At 40.4% G+C, this 19,239-nt stretch overlaps 1 protein-coding gene across 2 annotated transcripts in view; it reads right to left on the reverse strand.

The window, feature by feature from the left end:
* EIF2AK4 (eukaryotic translation initiation factor 2 alpha kinase 4) overlaps positions 1–19,239 on the reverse strand; it is a 100,687-nt gene that overhangs the window by 43,754 nt on the left and 37,694 nt on the right. The window contains exons 12-20 of one of the 2 annotated variants that reach the window (XM_036446340.2): positions 14,954–15,372; positions 14,140–14,209; positions 11,701–11,784; positions 9,638–9,760; positions 7,729–7,833; positions 5,870–5,927; positions 5,590–5,669; positions 2,885–2,986; positions 1,597–1,650 (exon numbers count right to left, since the gene is read on the reverse strand). In XM_036446340.2, the coding sequence (XP_036302233.1) occupies positions 1,597–1,650; positions 2,885–2,986; positions 5,590–5,669; positions 5,870–5,927; positions 7,729–7,833; positions 9,638–9,760; positions 11,701–11,784; positions 14,140–14,209; positions 14,954–15,372 (1,095 nt within the window). The remainder of the gene's footprint in view (positions 1–1,596; positions 1,651–2,884; positions 2,987–5,589; positions 5,670–5,869; positions 5,928–7,728; positions 7,834–9,637; positions 9,761–11,700; positions 11,785–14,139; positions 14,210–14,953; positions 15,373–19,239) is intronic. The other variant, XM_036446366.2, reaches the window with a different exon arrangement.

Below are 19,239 nucleotides of genomic sequence, written 5' to 3' on the forward strand. Positions count from 1 at the left end.
GCTCAGTGGTTGAGAGTCAACCAAGGAACCAAGAGGTCATCAGTTTGATTCCCAGTCAGGGCACGTGCCTGCATTGTGGGCTCAATCTCGAGTAGGGTGTGAGCAGGAGGCGACAATCAATGATGTTCCTCTCTCTCATCGATGTTTCTATCTCACTATCCCTCTCCCTTCTTCTAAAAATCAATAAAAACATATGTAAAATAGTAACAAATTAATGCCACGTTCCAGCTAGTTTTCTCTCAACATTAATACAGTCATACACTGCTTAAAGACAGGGATATGTTCTGAGAAATGAGTCCTTAGGCAATTCCATTACTGTAAGAACATCGCAGTACACAAACCTCAGTGGGATAGCTCACTACTATAATTGTGTGCTATGCTTTTATAGAACTGGCAGCATAGTTTGTTTACACCCATACCATCACTAACATGTGAGTAATGAAAGTCTTGTGCTACAACATTAAGATGGATATGATAATATCAGGCGACTGGAATATTTTAGCTCCATTATAACATTAACTAGTAGCCCTGCACACGAATCCATGCACCAGTAGCTCTCCACAGGGCCTGGCTGCTCCACGCCTGCTACCCAGAGGCTCTCTGCGGCCCAGCGGTCCATCCGAGGCTGGGGTCGAACGCCTGCCTCATTGCTGCAAGCATTCCACCAGGCCACTCACACTGCCCATTCTCAGCGCAAACCCCCTCTCCCCCAACACTGGGGGACTCCAGTGGGGCTGAGAGGACTGGACGCTACCATCTTGTAGCTATGGGCACCCCCATATTTGTGATTGAGTGATGGTTAATTTGCATATTACCATTTTATTAGATAGGATGGGACTCCTGTTGTATGTGAAGCATGACTGTTATGTGATGCAGGACTGTTATTTAAATAAGTAATTTTATCATAATTATAATTGTTAAGAAAGGTCAGTTTAAGAAATAAACATCCACAAGGCAAAAGTATTAATCACAAACATTTCACCAAGACAAACAACCAACTAAGAAGTGCACACTAGAAGTACAATACATAAGTTCCCTAATAATTATTCTTTTAAACTAGCTGGGTGCAAATATTAACCTATGATAAGCCACATACACACACATTCAGATATTTATAGCATGAGGAGAAATTATTTTGCTCTAAAATACTGTAACTTCAAACTGCCTGGTCTTCCCCTTCACAATCTGAACTACTTGAACCACAAAACAGAACAAAATGGTAGTTTAAAATTTTTTTCCCCCCTCAAAGTCTTAAGCTTTCTCTAAAACAATGAGCTATAAAAGCATTCTCTTTTGTTTGAAAGGCAAGGTTCCAAATAGCACTTCAAAAGCACAATGAACCACACAAAAGAACTCTGTAGTTTGTTAATTTTCTGTGCCAATCCTTGGCATTTTTATGGTGCATTTCAAGATTAGTGACGTTTTAAGTGCTTTATCTTTTGATTTTTCCCTCTACGTTGTTCTTTATCTTTTGATTTTTCCCTCTATGTTGTTCCAAGGACTCGAGAATGAGTGGCAGAAGATTACTAATTGAAAAAGAAAAATAGTAATTAAAACCCAAGAGTGAAGATGGTGTTTAAAGCATCAGAAAATTACCTGCTTTGTATGCTCTCCATCATCGAAGTCTTCTGGAAACTTAGGCGAAGTGGGCTAAAAGAATATCATATTCAAATCAGCAAGTGCTTGGCAGACTGCCACAGTGAAAGCATTTATTCACTAGAGATAAGAAAAGCAAATACAGAAATGAAAATCTGCCAACAACGGAAGATGGAGGTGGCACCTTCTTGAAACCCAGTACCATTCTTCCAAGTGCATATGCATTGACACAACCGTTAACCAAATGACAGCCTAGATAATAGGAAGCACCTTAGGGGAGGACAAGCTATTTAAAATCTAAAGGTTTCAGAAAACAAGAAAGTAGCTTTATTAAACACACAGATGAAAAAAGGCAAAAACACCAAACCATCAACACAGAGTAAGAGAAAAACATTAACTGAAACCTCTACTTCCCCCAAAGTTCTCACCTTTCTGATAAATAAGACCCTAACTCTAACATTAACTTGAAAGTTTAGATTTTCTTGAAATGAGGTAAATTTTGACTAAAGAAAGGCACTTCATCAAAGACAATTCTCAAGTCATGGGAAGGGCACAGTAATCGCTTTATTTACTCCTTTACTTAATGAACACAGCTGCCCACGCTGTACCGGCAGTAAAATAATTCAAGTGTTTTCCAAAGCACTGGCTCAGAAGGAAGAGCAAGAATCTCAATATCTCTTGCTCATGAATATGTAAATCTAAAGCACCCTAACTCAAACCTTACTCTCCACTTTCATCTTAATGCTTTTTCTAATTCGCACTCTTGACCTCACACATTTACCTTAGCCCCTTTTTACTTAGTTTGGATAATAATAGAGGCAAGGATTAATCCCAATAACACAAGTGGAAATTTCATTGAGGAAAAACATTCAAGTGGCTCATATTTTGGTCATGGTAGTTTTCTTTAGGCATCAGCTGGAACCTTTAATTTTTAAAAGTTAATTTCCATTAACCTTACAACCCATTCTCAATGCTGTAACTGTATTGTTATTATGCAAAACTTCTTGGATTTTTCCTTTGTTTTAAAATTAAGAATAAATTTTTTAAAAGTAACTATAACTTAGCAATTTCTCCAAGTAAGATTTCTAAAAATAAACAAAACTGGGGAGTTTCTCATCAAGGGAGGTATGCAAGAGATAGATTTCCACTTATTAGAAATACAGAAAATTATAGCAGGATCATTTTTTCAATATTGTAAGTATCAGAAAAGCCCTCTGCACTGAATTCTGCTGTCCATGCTAAGATCCAGGTTAGTGGAAACTGATGCACTGAAACATCTGATACATACATCTCTGAGTTGGTTGAGAACAAAGATTCTTTCTGAGGCCGTGACCATGGGGTAATAGGACATCTCGAAGAAGATGATTCCCAGGCTGAAGAGATCCACTTTCTGAGGAGGAAAAATAATTATATTTAGAAGTCGTGATAGGAAATGCTATTTACCAGGGAATTATGAGCACTGTTAATTGGAATTAAAGTTGCATAAGTAAAAAACAAGCCAATTAAATAGAAAAATATTAATTTTTCCTAAAGAATAGGTATAAGGTATAGATAAGATTAAATATTTGGCATGACTTTCCAACATTTCCCTTGGAATTTAATTGTGACTGGTTTAGCTATATACAGAGACATCGATAACCACTGGCCAACCATTGAGAATAATTACTAAGAAGCAAAGACAACTAAGATTTGTCTCAAGAATTTCCCCTGCATCTTTACTAATCTCAAAAGTGAAACACGGGCCAAAATCTGTAGTTAATAACAAAGATCAGCTATTGATTGCAAAGCCATACCAACAAGGCAGAGAAATTGTACAACAGAAAGATCATGAGACAAATCCTAACAAAATATAGAAGCACAAGCAAAGAGGAAACAGGTGAAGTCAGTGCAGAATGCCGAGAGGGAGCTGCCGGGGGAGCCAGGGCGTGTGCCACAGGCAGCCAGCACTGCCAGCCGGCCGGCCGAGGGAGCCCGCTCACGGCCATCGCACAGGCACGGGAGGCACTTTCCAGAAAAACTCCTGAATGGATTTGGAGTCAATGTTCAGTAGGAGAGCCTCTCCAATTATCACCTGTGACCTCTGAAGTTTTAAAAACAAACCTTCATTGTGGCATTTCCTATACGTGTTGGCTGTAGAAAATGTGGACTATTTAGAAAAGCACTAAGATCAAAATCATGCGCTCACAACGTCACCAGTTACTACTGATGTCTAAGACATGCCCACTTTGTGCTTTTTAGAATGTACACATGTACACACTATGACACGAGAGCCATGCTATTCTTGTAACTTTTATTCCCTTAATTTAGTGAGAATATTTTTAAATATATATCATTTTTCTAAAACAAGCTTCTAAAATATGACCTTAATGACATACAGTAGTCAATTATGTGGAAGTCCCATCATTTATTTAACCAGTCCCCTAGTTTTAAACACGCTTGTCATTTTTCACTGTTATAAATAATACTATGGAGAATCCCTTTTGCATCAATCTTTTTGGAATGTCCATGGTTGTTTCTTTTTGGTACATTTCAAAAGGTGGAACTTCTGGGCCAAAGAGCAGAGTGCTTTTAAGGATTTACTCACACTGTTCTACATGGCATTCGGAAAGGTGGCACAGGAAGTCCCGCCCACACCCACGTCAATCTCCCCCCACCCTCACTCTCGATGGGTACGCGGAGGCCTGTCTCAACTTTCTGTCACTGCCAAGTGCTCCCTGTCAGAGCCCAAACCCAGGCTTGTGTTTTGATGTGAATTGCCTGCCGAATATATTTTTAAAATTTAGCTCTGCACTCTTGCTTTAAGTGATCTCACCTAATCTCAGTTTTAAATCCCATCTGGGTGCTGATGACTCTCACATTTATACCTCTGACTCTGACCTTTCTCAGAGTCTTAAGTGTTGAACCTCTCACAACCTACTGGACATCTCCAAGTGGATTTCTCGTGAGGCATTTCAAACTTAACATGTCTCAAATGGAATTTTCCTGCCTTCTTCTCCTCCATGTCTTTCCTCAGGTCTCCTCCTACCATTCATCTCTCCCCGCCACCTCTCCACCCTCCCTGATCCAGGAAGAAACCTGAGCAGTGCCCCATTTCCTTCCTTTCCTTCACCCAAATCTACTCCATGAGGAAAACCTGTTAATTCCCCCCAAATTATCTTATATCAGCATGCTTCTCCCCGCCTCACTTGGTACCACTCTGGTTCCAGCTACCACCTGCTCCACCTTGGACTTCTGCAAAGCCTCCAGCCGTAGCTGGAGTGACCTCTCGCTTGAGATCCTTCAGCAGCTCCCTGTGCCAGGTCCTTTTCATGGCCGAGCTAGCCCTGCATGATCGGACCCCTGCCTTCCTTTCCGGCTTCACTTCATGCCTCTCCCCCCATTGCTCGCCGCACTGCAGCTACACAGCCCTTCTCTTTGCCTTAAATGTGCCAAACTAGCTCTTACCCCGTCTTCTCTTTATGCATGCTACTGCCGCTTCATCCCTGGGAGGAAAAGGGGGTGAAGCGGCGGTAGCATGAGAAACATGCTCCAACCTCCAACTCTGCACAGCTTTTCCCTTTTCCTTTATCCTAACAGCCAACTTCTTGGAAAAGCTTTCTCTGGTTTAATCTAAAGACGATGTCCCTAGTGTTCTCTGGTCACTGGACTCCTTTTCTTCTTAGCCTTTATTGGATAAGCTCCTTGAGGGCTGGAATAAGGTATTTGTCCTATTGCTCGACTGCCTTATCCTTTGTGTTCCTGGGCCTGGGCCAGATCTTTGAATGGATGGAGGGACTCAAATATCTCAGCAGCAACTGTGTCAGCATCAGTTACTGTCCTTGGCAACACGTGTCCCGTGTAGTGTAGTCACTCAGTATACATGTGGGTATATATAAAATGTTCCTGACTATCTCAGCTGGAAACTAAACCCCAAATGCCATGACCTTGATGCTTTTGCTATTGTCTCACTCTTGAATGAGACCTTTCCTTCTCTCCCAAAAGCTTTCCCTTTACCTGGTTGTACGCAGATTTGGTGCTTCCTTGGACTTCTGGGCTTACATACAGAGCAGTGCCAACCATCCCAGTCAAATGACCTGCATGGAAGAAGGCGAGAGGAGTGTTTCCAATAACAGGACTTAAAAAAAGGCAAATTCTTATTAAAAAAAAGTTTCTTGTGCTCTGACTGGGAAGCAAGTCGTGTCCTCCTGGCTCATAGGTCGACATTCAACCGCTGAACCACACTGGCCAGATTATGGTGTGCTCTTTAATACATAAATAAAATAACTGAATTTACCTGAAGGGTCTGATTTAATTACGTGATCTCCTGCTGCATCATCTTGTTTGCCATCAGCCTAAAAGTATAAATAAGCCAAGTATCAGATTAAAACCAAACAAATGGCTTATCCATTTCTAAAGACTGAATGAAAAATATCATACAGAAACCAGAATAATCGTAATAAAGCTTTTTTTTGAGCTGTAAAATTTTTTGTTTACTTAGCCCACTAATGCAGAGCTTGCCAGAAACGCAATAAGATCAAGAAGAAGGGCAATTCACTATAGAACTCTTTCTTTGTGACAGAAACCCCTGAAGCTTATAGAAGCAAATGCCAAAACAGAACCTATTTACTAGGAAGAGGAAGAATATATTAAAACCACCATCACAACCTCACTGTCTAACTTTCCCATTTGGGTCAATTTTTATTCTAGAGGCTGGCCACCAAATTTCCACTATCCCTGCAAACACTTCTTAAGTAGCCTCACCTTCTCCCACTGTATCTGTGACAGTGCTGACTCACGTATTACCCTAAATCACTACTTTGCTGACATCACTCCACAGGCCGCTATCACAAGCACCATCACCAATGCTGGCAGCTGTAGCATTTTCAGTGCCGGGCACTGACCACAGCTTTCCTGTCGTCTTATTTTATCCTGCTGACAGCTCTCTGAAGTAGGTACTAGTATTAGGCACCTTTTGCAAATTAGGTACCTTTTGAGTTGAGAGGTTAATCAATCGCCCAATGTCACAACACAAAGAGTAGAGACAGAATTCTAGTCCAGCTGTGCTCTTATCTATCTCACTATATAAGCTTTCCAGAAAGCAAGTTAAATTCTTTAGTTTGGGGACCAAGATCCCCATCATTTAGCCCTTCCTTGGTCTTAGCGTTCTTCTGAATACCCTGTACTGGTCAGGACCACATTCTTACCCCCTTCCATCTCCTCCCTCTCTGCTCCTTCTAACCTTTCCTTCTAATTCAGCCTCTATTTACCATTTATCCAAATGGATTATTTACCATTAATCCAAATCCTATTTTATTTTTCCTGACCACCCTTAGAATTAACGGCATTTACCTATGGCATACTATTTTGGAACTTAACAACTTGGGCTTCCAATGTCAAGTAAAACTCTCCCTCTGGCACTCAAGGTCTGCCACCTACAGGACTTCCAACCTCACAGCATCCTCTCACCCAACAACATGCTGGCCTTCACTCAATCATGTCTGCTCACCCGAGGGCCTCTGCTGATGCTATTTTTGCTGGAATCCCCTCTCCTGATGTCACTATGCCTTCCCCTCAAGCTTGGCCTGCTGGACTCACACCCATCCTTTAAGGCACATTTGCAATGCTGTTTTTTGTTTTTTTTATATAGTTTTTCTTGATCCTCATAACCATATGCAAATTTTCTCCATTTATATCTCTATTTTGCTCACTTCACATTATTTTACCTTTGTATATTAGACAACTACTCTAATAATGCTGTGAAGAACAGACACCTGTAGATTGTATGTTGTCTAGGAGTGATGTTTTATGCTTTTTGAGCCTTATTTCCTTAAAGTAACTAAAAGCCGCTCAAGTGCAAAGCACCTAGCCCAGTGCCTGGTGGGGTAGATCAAAACACAAATTATTTCATAAAGTATTATACGCCTAAATATTGACATAATTATGTCCCTAAAGTGGAAGCTTCTCACTAAAATGCATTCACGATTTCAAAGCATAAAAGGTTACTTGCATCTTACCCCTTCAGACTCGTGTCGCTTCCTAGGACTTACACAGCACAGTTCACTGATTTCATTACTATCCTGTCTTCTGACACTTTCATTATTATCAAAGCATGTAGGCCCTTTTCAGGCACAGTCTAATTTTAAAAATACTCACAGCAAAGGGTAGATGGTCTGTCGCCAAACCAAAATCACCTATTTTTACGTGATCGTCGGAATCCAAAAAAATGTTGACAGGCTTCAAATCCCGGTGGATCATTCCCTGATGGGAGAGAGCAAAGCAACCAAGTTTAACCTGTTTCCTAGCTCCCCTGCCTGGGAAACGCTTGCCTTCCTTCACTCAGCTGAATTGTACCAACATTTACAAGTGCCAAAACATCTTCATGAGGTCTTCCACGGTAATGCTAACACTTAAACTTTGAATCCCCAGCACACACGGAATGTGCTCAGTGAACACTTGTTACATGACCATGCTCCGCTCCCTAATGGCATACTCATAATGCGTATTGTTCCAGGTACTGTAATATAGGAGATAATTAAATGTAATAAATAAAAACACATTGTGTGATCCCTTTTACCTTACATGAAGGTACATTTGGGCTCCCTCAAAAAACCCTAAGAAGTCCTTGTCTGCCTGTATTTCTAGGTGTGGCACCATGTTAGCTAGCCAACAAATGATAAGCAGATATGGAGCAAATTAGATGGAGAGAAGAGAGCTCAGGGGCACGGTTGTAGGACCCAGGATGATATCACAGTAATAGAGTTCTAGTGACCTTCACTAGAACTCGTTTTTATTTCCGCCTTGCAAATTCTGTTTCTATCAAACCATTTATAAACTAGACATGTGTCAATTACAGTTCTGGCTTTTCATAGAAAAATGGTACAGTATAAATATTTCGAGGTTAAAGAAACTGATGCAAAGGAGAAAACAAATTTTCACCAGCTAATGCATTAGACAATTCCAATTTTTAAAAAGTAAGAGTGCTTCATCCTGAAGCTAGGCCCATTAGCACTTACATTGTAATGAAAATTTCTAGCACTGGGCGGGGGGAGTCCCTCAGCCAGGCCTGGGCCCTCTCGGGAAGTGGGCCTAAGCCAGCAGGTGGACATCCTCCCGAGGGGTCCTTAACACTGCCGCCACCACCACCACACTCACCAGCCATGAGCCCAGCTCAGGGCTTCTGGTTGAACAGCACTCCCCCTGTGGGAGCGCAATGACCACCAGTGAGCAGCTCCTGTGTTGAGCGTCTGCCCCCTGGTGGTTAGTGCATGTCATAGCAACCAGTCGTTCCTGTCCAGTTGATTTGCATATTAGGGTTTTATTATATAGGATTTTATACATGTGGCAAACCATGTAACTCAACAAGACCCATCTCTGTCCTTGCTAGATGACTTTCTGGTTCCTCCATATTCCTAGGAAGGGTGACACCAAGTCAGAATCAGATAACTTGGCCTGCATTAATCACATTCTCACTGTTTTCTAAACCACTCTAGGAGTCATCCTCATATTCTAGGCATGTTCATGTATTTCCTAACCAGGAGGTTGACCAAGTTTTTCTGTAAAGGACCAGAAAGTAAGTATTTTAGACTTTATGGGCCACAGAACCTGTCATAACTATTCAATTCTGCATTTGTAACATAAAAGTGGCCATACGCATTATATGAGCATGACCCTGTTCCAATAACACTTTTTGGTCACTGAAATTAGAATTTCATAGAATTTTCATGTGTCATGAAATATTCTTTTGATTTTTAAATAATCACTTAAAAATGTAAAAGCCATTCTTATATAGGCCAGGTCTTACATAATGTGGATTGGATTTGACCTGTGAGCCATAGCTTGCTAATCCGTGTTCTAACCTTCAATATTTTCTTTTAACTTTGATACTTTGTACTGTTTTCTTATCTTTTGACACATTGTTCTAGTGCCTATAAAAATAGCTTATTTTCAATATACCATAATTTTCTATTTCTGTTTTTCTCCAATCTTACATTATTTGATTTTTTTATTCAGTCCTAAATTTTATATGAAGATAAGTTTTCAGATATGAAATGTTGTAGTTTACTTTCTCATGGATGTAAGCCAGTCCATCCAGAATCTCTCGAAAAAGCCTCCAGAGCCTGTTGGTGTCCTGATACAGTCCCTGGTCGATGGTGTCACGTAAAGTGCTCTTTTCACAGTACTCCATCTACGGACAAGAACAAACCAGGAGGGGTTTGACTGTACAGAGTTTCAATTGAGGACAACTGCAATGAATGTAATCCTTCATTTTAAAACATGCACCAGAGGTTTCAAATAGCTATGGGAAAGGCTTGATTTTTTTTTTTATTGAAAAACAAACAAACCAAGAGTATTAAAAAATTGGAGATGAAATATGCATAATCTTAGCAACCTACCATAACCAATTTTTCATATTACTGTTCATTTAAAAATTATCTTGTTTAAAATCCCTGTCACGAATAATATAAAAATTGAGAAGTATACTTTTATTTATTGTTTTACAAGATTACTTCTAACCCCAAATTTCAAGATGGGCTAATTATCCTAATGATATCATTAGCCTTTCTCATTTTACATTACATTAATGATGGTGACCTTCAAGTCTAAAATAAAACATTATAAATATAAAAACAATCCAGAAAGGACTCTATTTCATCCCTTAAATGTATTGATGTATCAGAAAACAATGATATATCAACATGTAGCATTTGATTTATGAAACTAGACTATATGTTTCAAACCAGTGCCAGAGTTGAGATTTCTCGTGAAGGAGGATTTTACTGTTTTTAAAGAAAGGAACGTCTCATTTTAAAAGAGAGGAACATCCTCTCACGATTCAAATAACCATATACAAATTGTGACTCACTCTCCAGGCCTCATATGGCCTCTGACTCCCACCCACAGTCCTACCACACCTCAGATGCATCTCTTCTACGCACTGTCAGAGCAATAGCATGTAGTAGATACTCAATAGTTAGCTGTTTGGGAGACGAATGCTTTATAGAGTTTGAGAGTAGTAGCTCAAAGATGTTTCTGTTAGCCCTGGCTGGATAGCTCAGTTGGTTAGAGTATCGTCCTGATACACCAAGGTTTCAGGTTCAATTCCTGGTCAGGGTACATAAAAGAAGCAACCAATGAATATATAAATAAGTGGAACAACAAATCAATGTTTCTCTCTCCTCCTACTTCTCTCTCGCACTCAAATCAACAAATAACACTTTAAAAAAAACCTTTAAAAATAAATACATAAGATAAAAAGATGTTTCAGTTAGGGAATACCAAAAACTAGTTCCAATCCCAGGAAAGCAACTACCTAATTAGCCTCTTTTGAAACACTAAACTTGTCTGAAAACTGTCAAACTTATCTTCATATCTGAAGACCTGCCTACTTGCAGATGTGACTGAATATACTAGTAATGATCCAGGTCCTGTTCACTTGGGGTAGAGGCAAGTCTGCCTCTTTGGTTTGTGGCTGTCTCTCTGCTGGCAGAACTCACCACTGTCCAGAACGCCGCCCCTCAGGCATGGGGGCAGACCAGAGCCAACAGGCTTCCCTTTAGTCATGCCTCATTGCAACGGGTTAGCCTGTGGCTCTTATCCCCGAGAGGTTCTAGGACAAGCCAGTTTGCCTAAAGCCACACTGGTGTTTCTTCTGCACATGCAAGGATGTTTGTGCATGAGGCCTTAATGGGCCAGATTCAACTTGTTGGACCAAGGAGTTTCTTACATACAGTCTAGCACTTATGAAACTCAAATATGGTCCTAATTACTTCACATACATTATTTCATTTATGCTTCATGAGTCATAGAGATTGCTGTTATTTAATTTACAGATAAGGAACCTGAGGCACAGACTGCTGAAGAACCTTGCCTGAGCTCACACAGCAGTGGCTGGTAGATCCAAGATGTGACTTACACAGCCTGAGTCCGGAGCCCATAGCAGCACCCTATGCCGCCTCCTGCTGTGGCACAGGAAAGCATGAGTGTGAGGCCGGGGGAAAGGGCCTCCATGCTTCAATCCTCTCTAGACCGTGGGCAGAGTAGGACCCACTGGCACTACCAAAGGTTAGTCTCCTGAGACATATCTACCAGCAATCACTGGTCAACACGCTGCACGCCAGACTTCACCTGGATGTAGAGGTAATGCACAGCTTCAGTGGTCACCGATAACTCACTTTCATGGCAACTATTCTTCCCATTGCAGCCTTCATCCTAAACCAAGAGGAGCACACAAGAACTCAAAGTGGGGGCTAACATTAAACAAGGCCATCATCGACATCAACTCATTTGTACCTGCCCCCACCAAATACATGGCCATCCCTTTCCTAGAGGGAAGATCATCGGGCAGAACACAATCACTATCTTTTAGTTGCTTACAACATTCTAAAGACAATGTTGTTATTATCTGAATCCCCTGTATAGTTTCCAGGTCTGTCACTGTACAGCATAAATGATAGGGAAAATTAAAAAACAACAACAAGTCGGTATTAAAGGTGTGCAATCTACAGAAAAACTCCATGTCAAATCAGTTCTTTCTTACCATTATATCTTTGTCTGGATAAGGAAAGCAGAATGCATACAGACTAATATTTTAAAGCTTCCGTTTTACTGAATGCCTTCCTTTGAAAACAGATTAGAAAGTCATCTTTAGCCAAAACAATTTAAATGGATCATATGATCACAGACACACTGCCCTTTGGGCTACACTGCCGCAGGGCAAGTCCTCCAGTGCCACTTACAGACACTGATCCTCTCCACTACTTTCCACATGGCCAGTCTGGCTGTCTCCTTCAGCTAATTTTCTAACTCATGTCCCTGTTTTTTAAAAAATTATTTTTTCTTCTAATAGATGAATTAACTACCCCCCACCCCCCCAGGTATAAAAAAAAGCACTCAGCAGCATTTGACCTTTTTCTTTCTTCATGAGTGTCTTTACTCTGCTCCAAATTGCTTGCATTTGTTAACCAAATATGCCAGTTCAAAATGGCCTCAGTTAATGTAGGGGGGAAAAATCTGCCATTTGGGACTGAGGCCTTGACAATTTCTGACTTACACTTTCTTCATGGAAGCACTCTTCAACATTTTCCTTTATCAAAGAAAAAATAATTCTGATCTGGAAACAATCACATGTTCCTCTTGAATCATTTATATACTCTGGGGATTATCTGCAGAAGATTGTTAATCTCCTGGAGGCTTCTCCCCATTAATTAGAACACTTGTGGGATCGTGCCCTTAATGGAGCAAAGCCAGGCGCATAAATCTGGTGACATTATAATAACTAAATGCATTAACTAATGCTAAAACCAAAGAACGTTTGCTTTAGCAGTTTACTGTATTTATATTATTATTACTGATTAATTTACAATTCATAAATTTAAATCAAGAGGATGATTTTAAGAGTGATTTTAATCAAAAGGAAAAGTACTTATTAAAAAATACTGGTGAATGCATTTAAATCTCCTTCAAATCAATTTATGCTTATCTAACAGAATCTATATGTAGATTTTGCTTTATCTAATATAAATGCCTCTTGTAATTACTAATGATTATATTTTCATTTCTGGTTATAAAATCATTGTATTGAACCCCCAGGTGCAGAATGCTTCTCTATATCAACAACGGATGGCCTTAGTTGTTAAAAAGCTTCATCCTGGCCTCCATGTACCAGCATCAAGGGGCTTTGCTGGCCTGGGCAGAGGGAAAAAACATAATTGAGTAGGGTTTAATGCCTAGCATAGTGTTTTTCAGATTTTTATGACCATGATCCATATAAAGAAAGAAATATATTTTATATCACATCAAGTGCACACACCCATGAGAGACAAATTCCACACAGTTTACCTTTATTATCATGACACATTTTGGTATTCTATACTCCTCTCTAGAGCATTAAGAATAAAATAATGCTGGTTGTAATTCTCAAAATTAATTTCATAACCTGTTACAGGTTACGGCTCAGTATAAAATGAAAATAAAGAATCAAGATTAATTGATGTGGGAGAGAGACCTATTTTAACTCCACAATTAGACTGTTTAGTTTAGGGGTGTCGAACTCAATCAGAGAAGGGGCCAAAATCTAAAATCCAGCCTAAATCGCGGGCCGAATGGTTTACTGAACAGTCATAAACTGTCATTGTGATGGAAACGCAGCAGAGTGCAGTGATGACAGCGCGGTGCGGGCCACATTGCAAGGCCTGGCGGGACGGATTTGGCCCGAGGGCCTTGTGTTTGACACGTGGTTTAGTTATTCAATTAATTTACAATCAATCCTCATTCCCAACTATATAAAGTTTCCCAAAATCCTCAAGGAAAAGGCTTTACTTTTTAAAAATACAGGGTATCAATTTACTTCTCTTTTATAAAAGCAGGCATATTTTATCAGGTGGATAAATTAAGTTCTGTAAATAAACATGTGAGAAGCATATAATTTATTTTAACTTGAAGGTTTCTATATTTGCATATCAGATTAAGGTTATTTCACCTGATATTTATAACATCAAACATTAGTTTTCTTACATACTCACCCCATGATGAATAAAATGGTATAATTTCTATTTATAAATCTACCTGATTCTGGCTTTTACTGTTCTCATCTTCATTGTCAAAGATGATATCACTTTCAGAGTCTGAAGCAGGTCTTAAAAAGAAAAATAGAAAACTACTAAAGAAACCAAAATCCCTATTATAATTTTGAAAATCAAAACTTGTTAATGATTAGAAAGCAAAGCAGCTAGGGAAACCATACCATGACCCTTCAGGCATAAATCTGTCCACAATAACATGCTGATTTATATTCCCCTAATATATGATGGAACACAGAACTCAATTTAAATAAAAATTGGCCTGAATAATTTTCCTGAAAGAAATTTAATAGCCAAGAGCTATGATAAACTGTATCCAATTTGACACAAAAGAGTAAAGTCATCATGATATTAAATGACTGGGGTCTGAGATGAGAAACTAGAGTTTAGGATCTTATTGGTTTGGTAACCTTTTCTGGAGCTTCGGTTGGCATTGCATCAAGACTCCAAATTAGTTCTTCAATGTTCCATAGAGTTGGAAGCCCTTATCTAAAAGAATGACCTTTTAAAGAAGTGTATTAAATATATTAAGATGAGGTATTGGAAGAAATTTCTATTTTTCCTTTCTCCCAGGCTTGGGTTTTAGAGATCTTTTGAAGATAATTGGGGGGGGGGGGGGGGAGAGAAATCCTTTGGATTGCCTTTGGTTACTCCGTAAAAGTGGGTTTCATATTTTGTTTTGATTTTTAACATGGTAAACGGGACTGGATTTCTAATGGAATCTCCTCTCCATCCAGCGATGGGCTTGGGGTATAAAACGGGCGTGCCCGCAGGCAGCCGGGCCCTGGCCGCGCTCTTACAGGAAGGACTGTGAGAAGACACCGTCCAGCTCATCCTCCTCGTCCTCGTCGCTGCTGGAGCCCTGGCCCGCGGCGGAGCGCTCGGCCGACGTGCTCCACTCCACCGAGCTGGTGAGGATGGGCGGCGGCGCGGCCGCCTCCACGCCGTCCGGGCCGTCCGCGTCGCTGCCGCCCAGCCCCGGCCGGGCCGCCGCCGCGGGGCCGTCCCGGGCCTCGGGCCCCGAGTCCTCGGGCGAAGTGCTCGGGGCCGCTGGCCGCTCGTGTTTCTCGATCCAGGCGTTGTAGTAGCGCACGATGTTCTCATGGTGCAGGCGCGACAGCAGCGTCACCTCGCCCTTGATCCTGCGGAAGTGCTTGCTGGCCGGGTTGACGGGGATGCGCTTCACGGCGTAGCAGCAGCCGTCCAGCTTGTTCTGCACCTGCGGCGGGAGCGGGGCCCGCACCGTCAGCCCCTCAGAACCGTAAGCAGACTGGCCTCTGCAGCCTCACCCAAGCCCGCCCAAGGAGAACCTGGCGTTCTGAGTGAACACGGCTCCAGTCTGGGACTCCTAAGCTGGAAAAAGTATTGACAGCCAAAAACTTAGAAGACATCTCACCCCAAACCAGATGGATTTAAATTGCTAAGAACCCCTGGGGAAAACAAAAACATTTTAACCAATAACTATAGAGACAACTTTTCTAATAGCACACCTGCTACCTGCTATCTAAATTTCTAAGTAAAACCTTGTTCCTTTCTTAACCTTGTTTTAAAAATAATTATTTTCTAAAGTTAGTGTAAGGCTTCAGAAGATGACTTTAGTTTTTCTGATTTTTTTTTTTTTTTTTTTACTTTTAAAGTCTACTAAACCCAGACTACACTCCAAAAATTTCAATAGACCTAAATGAAAATTCTAATTCTCAACTTATAAAGCTGTGTTAATTTAGTCTAATTAATTTCCTTGAGACTTACTGGTAATTTTCTCATCTATAAAATGATATCTATACCACTTTCTTTACCTCAGAGGGTGACTATAAAGATTAAATGAGCCCGGCTTATGTGGCTCAGCAGTTGAGCATCCACCCAGCAACCAAGAGGTCACTGGTTCCACTCCCAGTCAGGGCACATGCCCATCCCCAGTAAGAGGTGTGGGGAGGCAGCCAATTGATGATGTTCTTCTCTCATTAATGTTTGTATCTCTTTATCCCTCTCCCTTCTTCTCTTTCTAAGAAATCAATAAAAAAAACAACAACAAAAAAAAAAACATTAAAAAAAATTAAGTCCTGGCCAGGTGGCTTAATCAGTTGGAGCACTGTCCCATACACCACAAGGTTGCAGGTTCAATTCCTGGTCAGGGCACATACCTAGGTTTCTGATTCAATCCCCAGTCGGGGAACATTCAGGAGGCACCTTATTGACATTCCTTTCTACATCAATGTTTTTCTCTTTCTCTCCCTTCTTCTCTCTCTGAAATCAATGGAAACATATCCTTGGGTGATGATTGGAAAAAAAAAAAAAGATTAAATGAAATCATGTGGATAAAGCACCTGTATCAAGGCTGCATAGAGAAAGGTGCTCAGTAGGTAGCAGCAGTTGGTATTAAGACAAGTAATGCCCACTGATTTTTTTAGAAAGACTGCAGATTTACCACTGATATGTATTGAAACTAGAACAATCATTAGCAATGCAACAAAATATAAGTACAAGTTTCAAAGCCAAGTCTCAGGCATCCTTATGCCGGGCAATTTTACTGTGCAGTTGGGTTGACTGAAGTACTTTTTATAAAATCCCATTCACCAGAATATTCTAGGCTTAACCCTGCGGGGTCAGCTGAGGTAATGAAAAGCAACAACTTGACAATGGACAGAGGGAGGAACTAGTTGATTACAAAAAAACAATACAGCATATCAAGTGTTTGGTTCATAGGTTTCAGATTACTGTGTGTGTGTGTATATAAACAGATGCTTTCAAGTAAAACAGATTTGGGTCTGAGGACAGTGGAAAGTCTTAGCATTGTCTTTCAATCTCCTATCTCAGTACATATCATATAAATATTGTGACTCACTGGAGTGTGGAACTTGCTATACTGGAAACACCTAGGAATTCACTTATTCAAATGGAAAGGTACATGAACAGTAATGGGTGCAACTGCCAATGAAATGCCAGACCACTGAGCAGACTGCCCTGCTCTAACCGGGAGACAGAGGGGGCTTTGAGGTCTATGGGGTTCTCACAGAGAGAAACTACTATTAAAACTTTGGTGTTTAAATTACTACAATGTTTTAGTTATATAAGCTTACTAATAATTTTTAAGTATTTATAAGGAAATGAAGTTTGTATTTTTGTTGGTTGTTTTTTGAAGAAAAAAAATATTTTTTAAAATATCATATATTTTATTTATTTTGTACAGAGAGAAAGGGAGAGAGATAGCGAGTTAGAAACATTGATGAGAGTCATCGATCAGCTGCCTCTTGCACGCCCCCTACTGGGGATGTGCCCGCAACCAAGGTACATGCCCTTGACCGGAATCGAACCCGGGACCCTTCAGTCCCCAAGCCGACGCTCTATCCACTGAGCCAAACCGGTTTCGGCTGTCTTTTGAAAAAATATTTTTATTGATTTTTATGGAGAGGCAGGGAGAGTGATAGAGTTAGAAACATCAATGAGAGAGAAACATCGATCAGCTGCCTGCATTCCCCCTACTAGGGACTGAGCCTGCAACAAGGTACATGCCTTTGACCAGAATCAAACTTGGAACCCTTCAGTCTGTAGGTTGACACTATCCACTGAGCCAAACTAGTTAGGGATGTTTGTTTTTTAAAATATATTTTATTGATTTCAGAGAGGAAGGTAGAGAGAAAGGGAGAAAGAGAAAGGAGAGAAAGAGAGACAAACATCAGTAATGGGAGAGAATCAATGAATGGTTGCCTCCTGCACACCCAACACTGGGGATCAAGCCTGCAACCCAGGCATGTGCCCCAACTGGGAATCAAACCGTGACCTCCAGGTTCATAGGTCAATGCTCAACCACTGAGCCACAATGGCTGGGCTGGTGGTTAGCCTTCAAAAATCTAAAATGTAAATAAGTTAAAGGACTTCATCAAAACTACAGGTTGAGCCGAAACCGGTTTGGCTTGGTGGATAGAGCATCGGTCTGCGGACTTGAAGGGTCCCAGATTCTATTCCGTCAAGGGTATGTACATTGGTTGCAGGCACATCCCCAGTGGGGGATGTGCAGGAGGCAGCTGGTCGATGTTTCTCTCTCATCAATGTTTCTAGCTCTCTATCCCTCTCCCTTCCTCTCTGTAAAAAATCAATAATATATATATATATATGTAAAAGACAAAACTACAGGTTGAGCTAGAGGGATAATGTATACTTTAATCATTCACTCCTCTTAAAGGTAAGTATGATGACCTGGTCCGCATATCTGTCCTCAGTATATCTATTTAATCACCTAAGTGTAATGTCTCTAATTTCAAGAAGAAAGTTGAAAATTTCCCATACTATCACATTCTTTTGGAAAATTGGCTTAAGATGGTCTTTCTATCCCTGATAGCCACAAAAAAAATTCAATTATTTTTTTTAATGTAAAAAGCCTTCCACCGTAATACTAGTAATGTTTCCTAATAACAGTGCAAAATCATAAATAGACCTATGCCCTACTTTCTTACATGTAAGATGACATATATCTTATATGGACTTAATAATACTATATTAATCTGGGTCTCCTAAATTCAAACAAAATACTTATATTATATAAAAAAAGCTGAAATCTTTCCAAGGGATAGGTAATAATAAAAGTCCCCCAAACAGATTGGACCAAAGAAGGGAAGACCTCACTACAGCATACCTTAATAATGTATCACTAATTTCCCACCTCAGTAGGAGATGGAAAATAAAAGCCACCAAGACCACCTGGGGCCATTTCCCAGTTGGAATTCCATCTTAGTTCTAACCTCACAGCCCTTTTATCTACAGCAACCCTGAAAGCAAATGGGAGAAAAAGAGAATAATTTTCTTTCTAAACCAAAGCACACAAAAATGTTCTTCATGTAAAGGTCTTGACTCCACTTGGGTTGTTACCATCATGTGGTTTTCACATTATTAACACTGCATCAACCCAGGGAAGAAGAATGATGTGTTCTTAATGTGTCCAGTGTAACTTTAAATAAAGCCTTTAACTCCACGAAGGTGAAGATAATCATAGCTTCAAATGATAGAATTCACTTCCCTCTTCGCTCTCAAAATAGAAGTCAAGCCCGTAGTGCAGAAATGGAATAGAGCAGGAGCTCTTAAAGGGCCCGGG

Source organism: Pipistrellus kuhlii, unplaced genomic scaffold (genome assembly GCF_014108245.1).
Source record: "Pipistrellus kuhlii isolate mPipKuh1 unplaced genomic scaffold, mPipKuh1.p scaffold_m20_p_1, whole genome shotgun sequence".
Lineage (NCBI taxonomy): Eukaryota > Metazoa > Chordata > Mammalia > Chiroptera > Vespertilionidae > Pipistrellus > Pipistrellus kuhlii.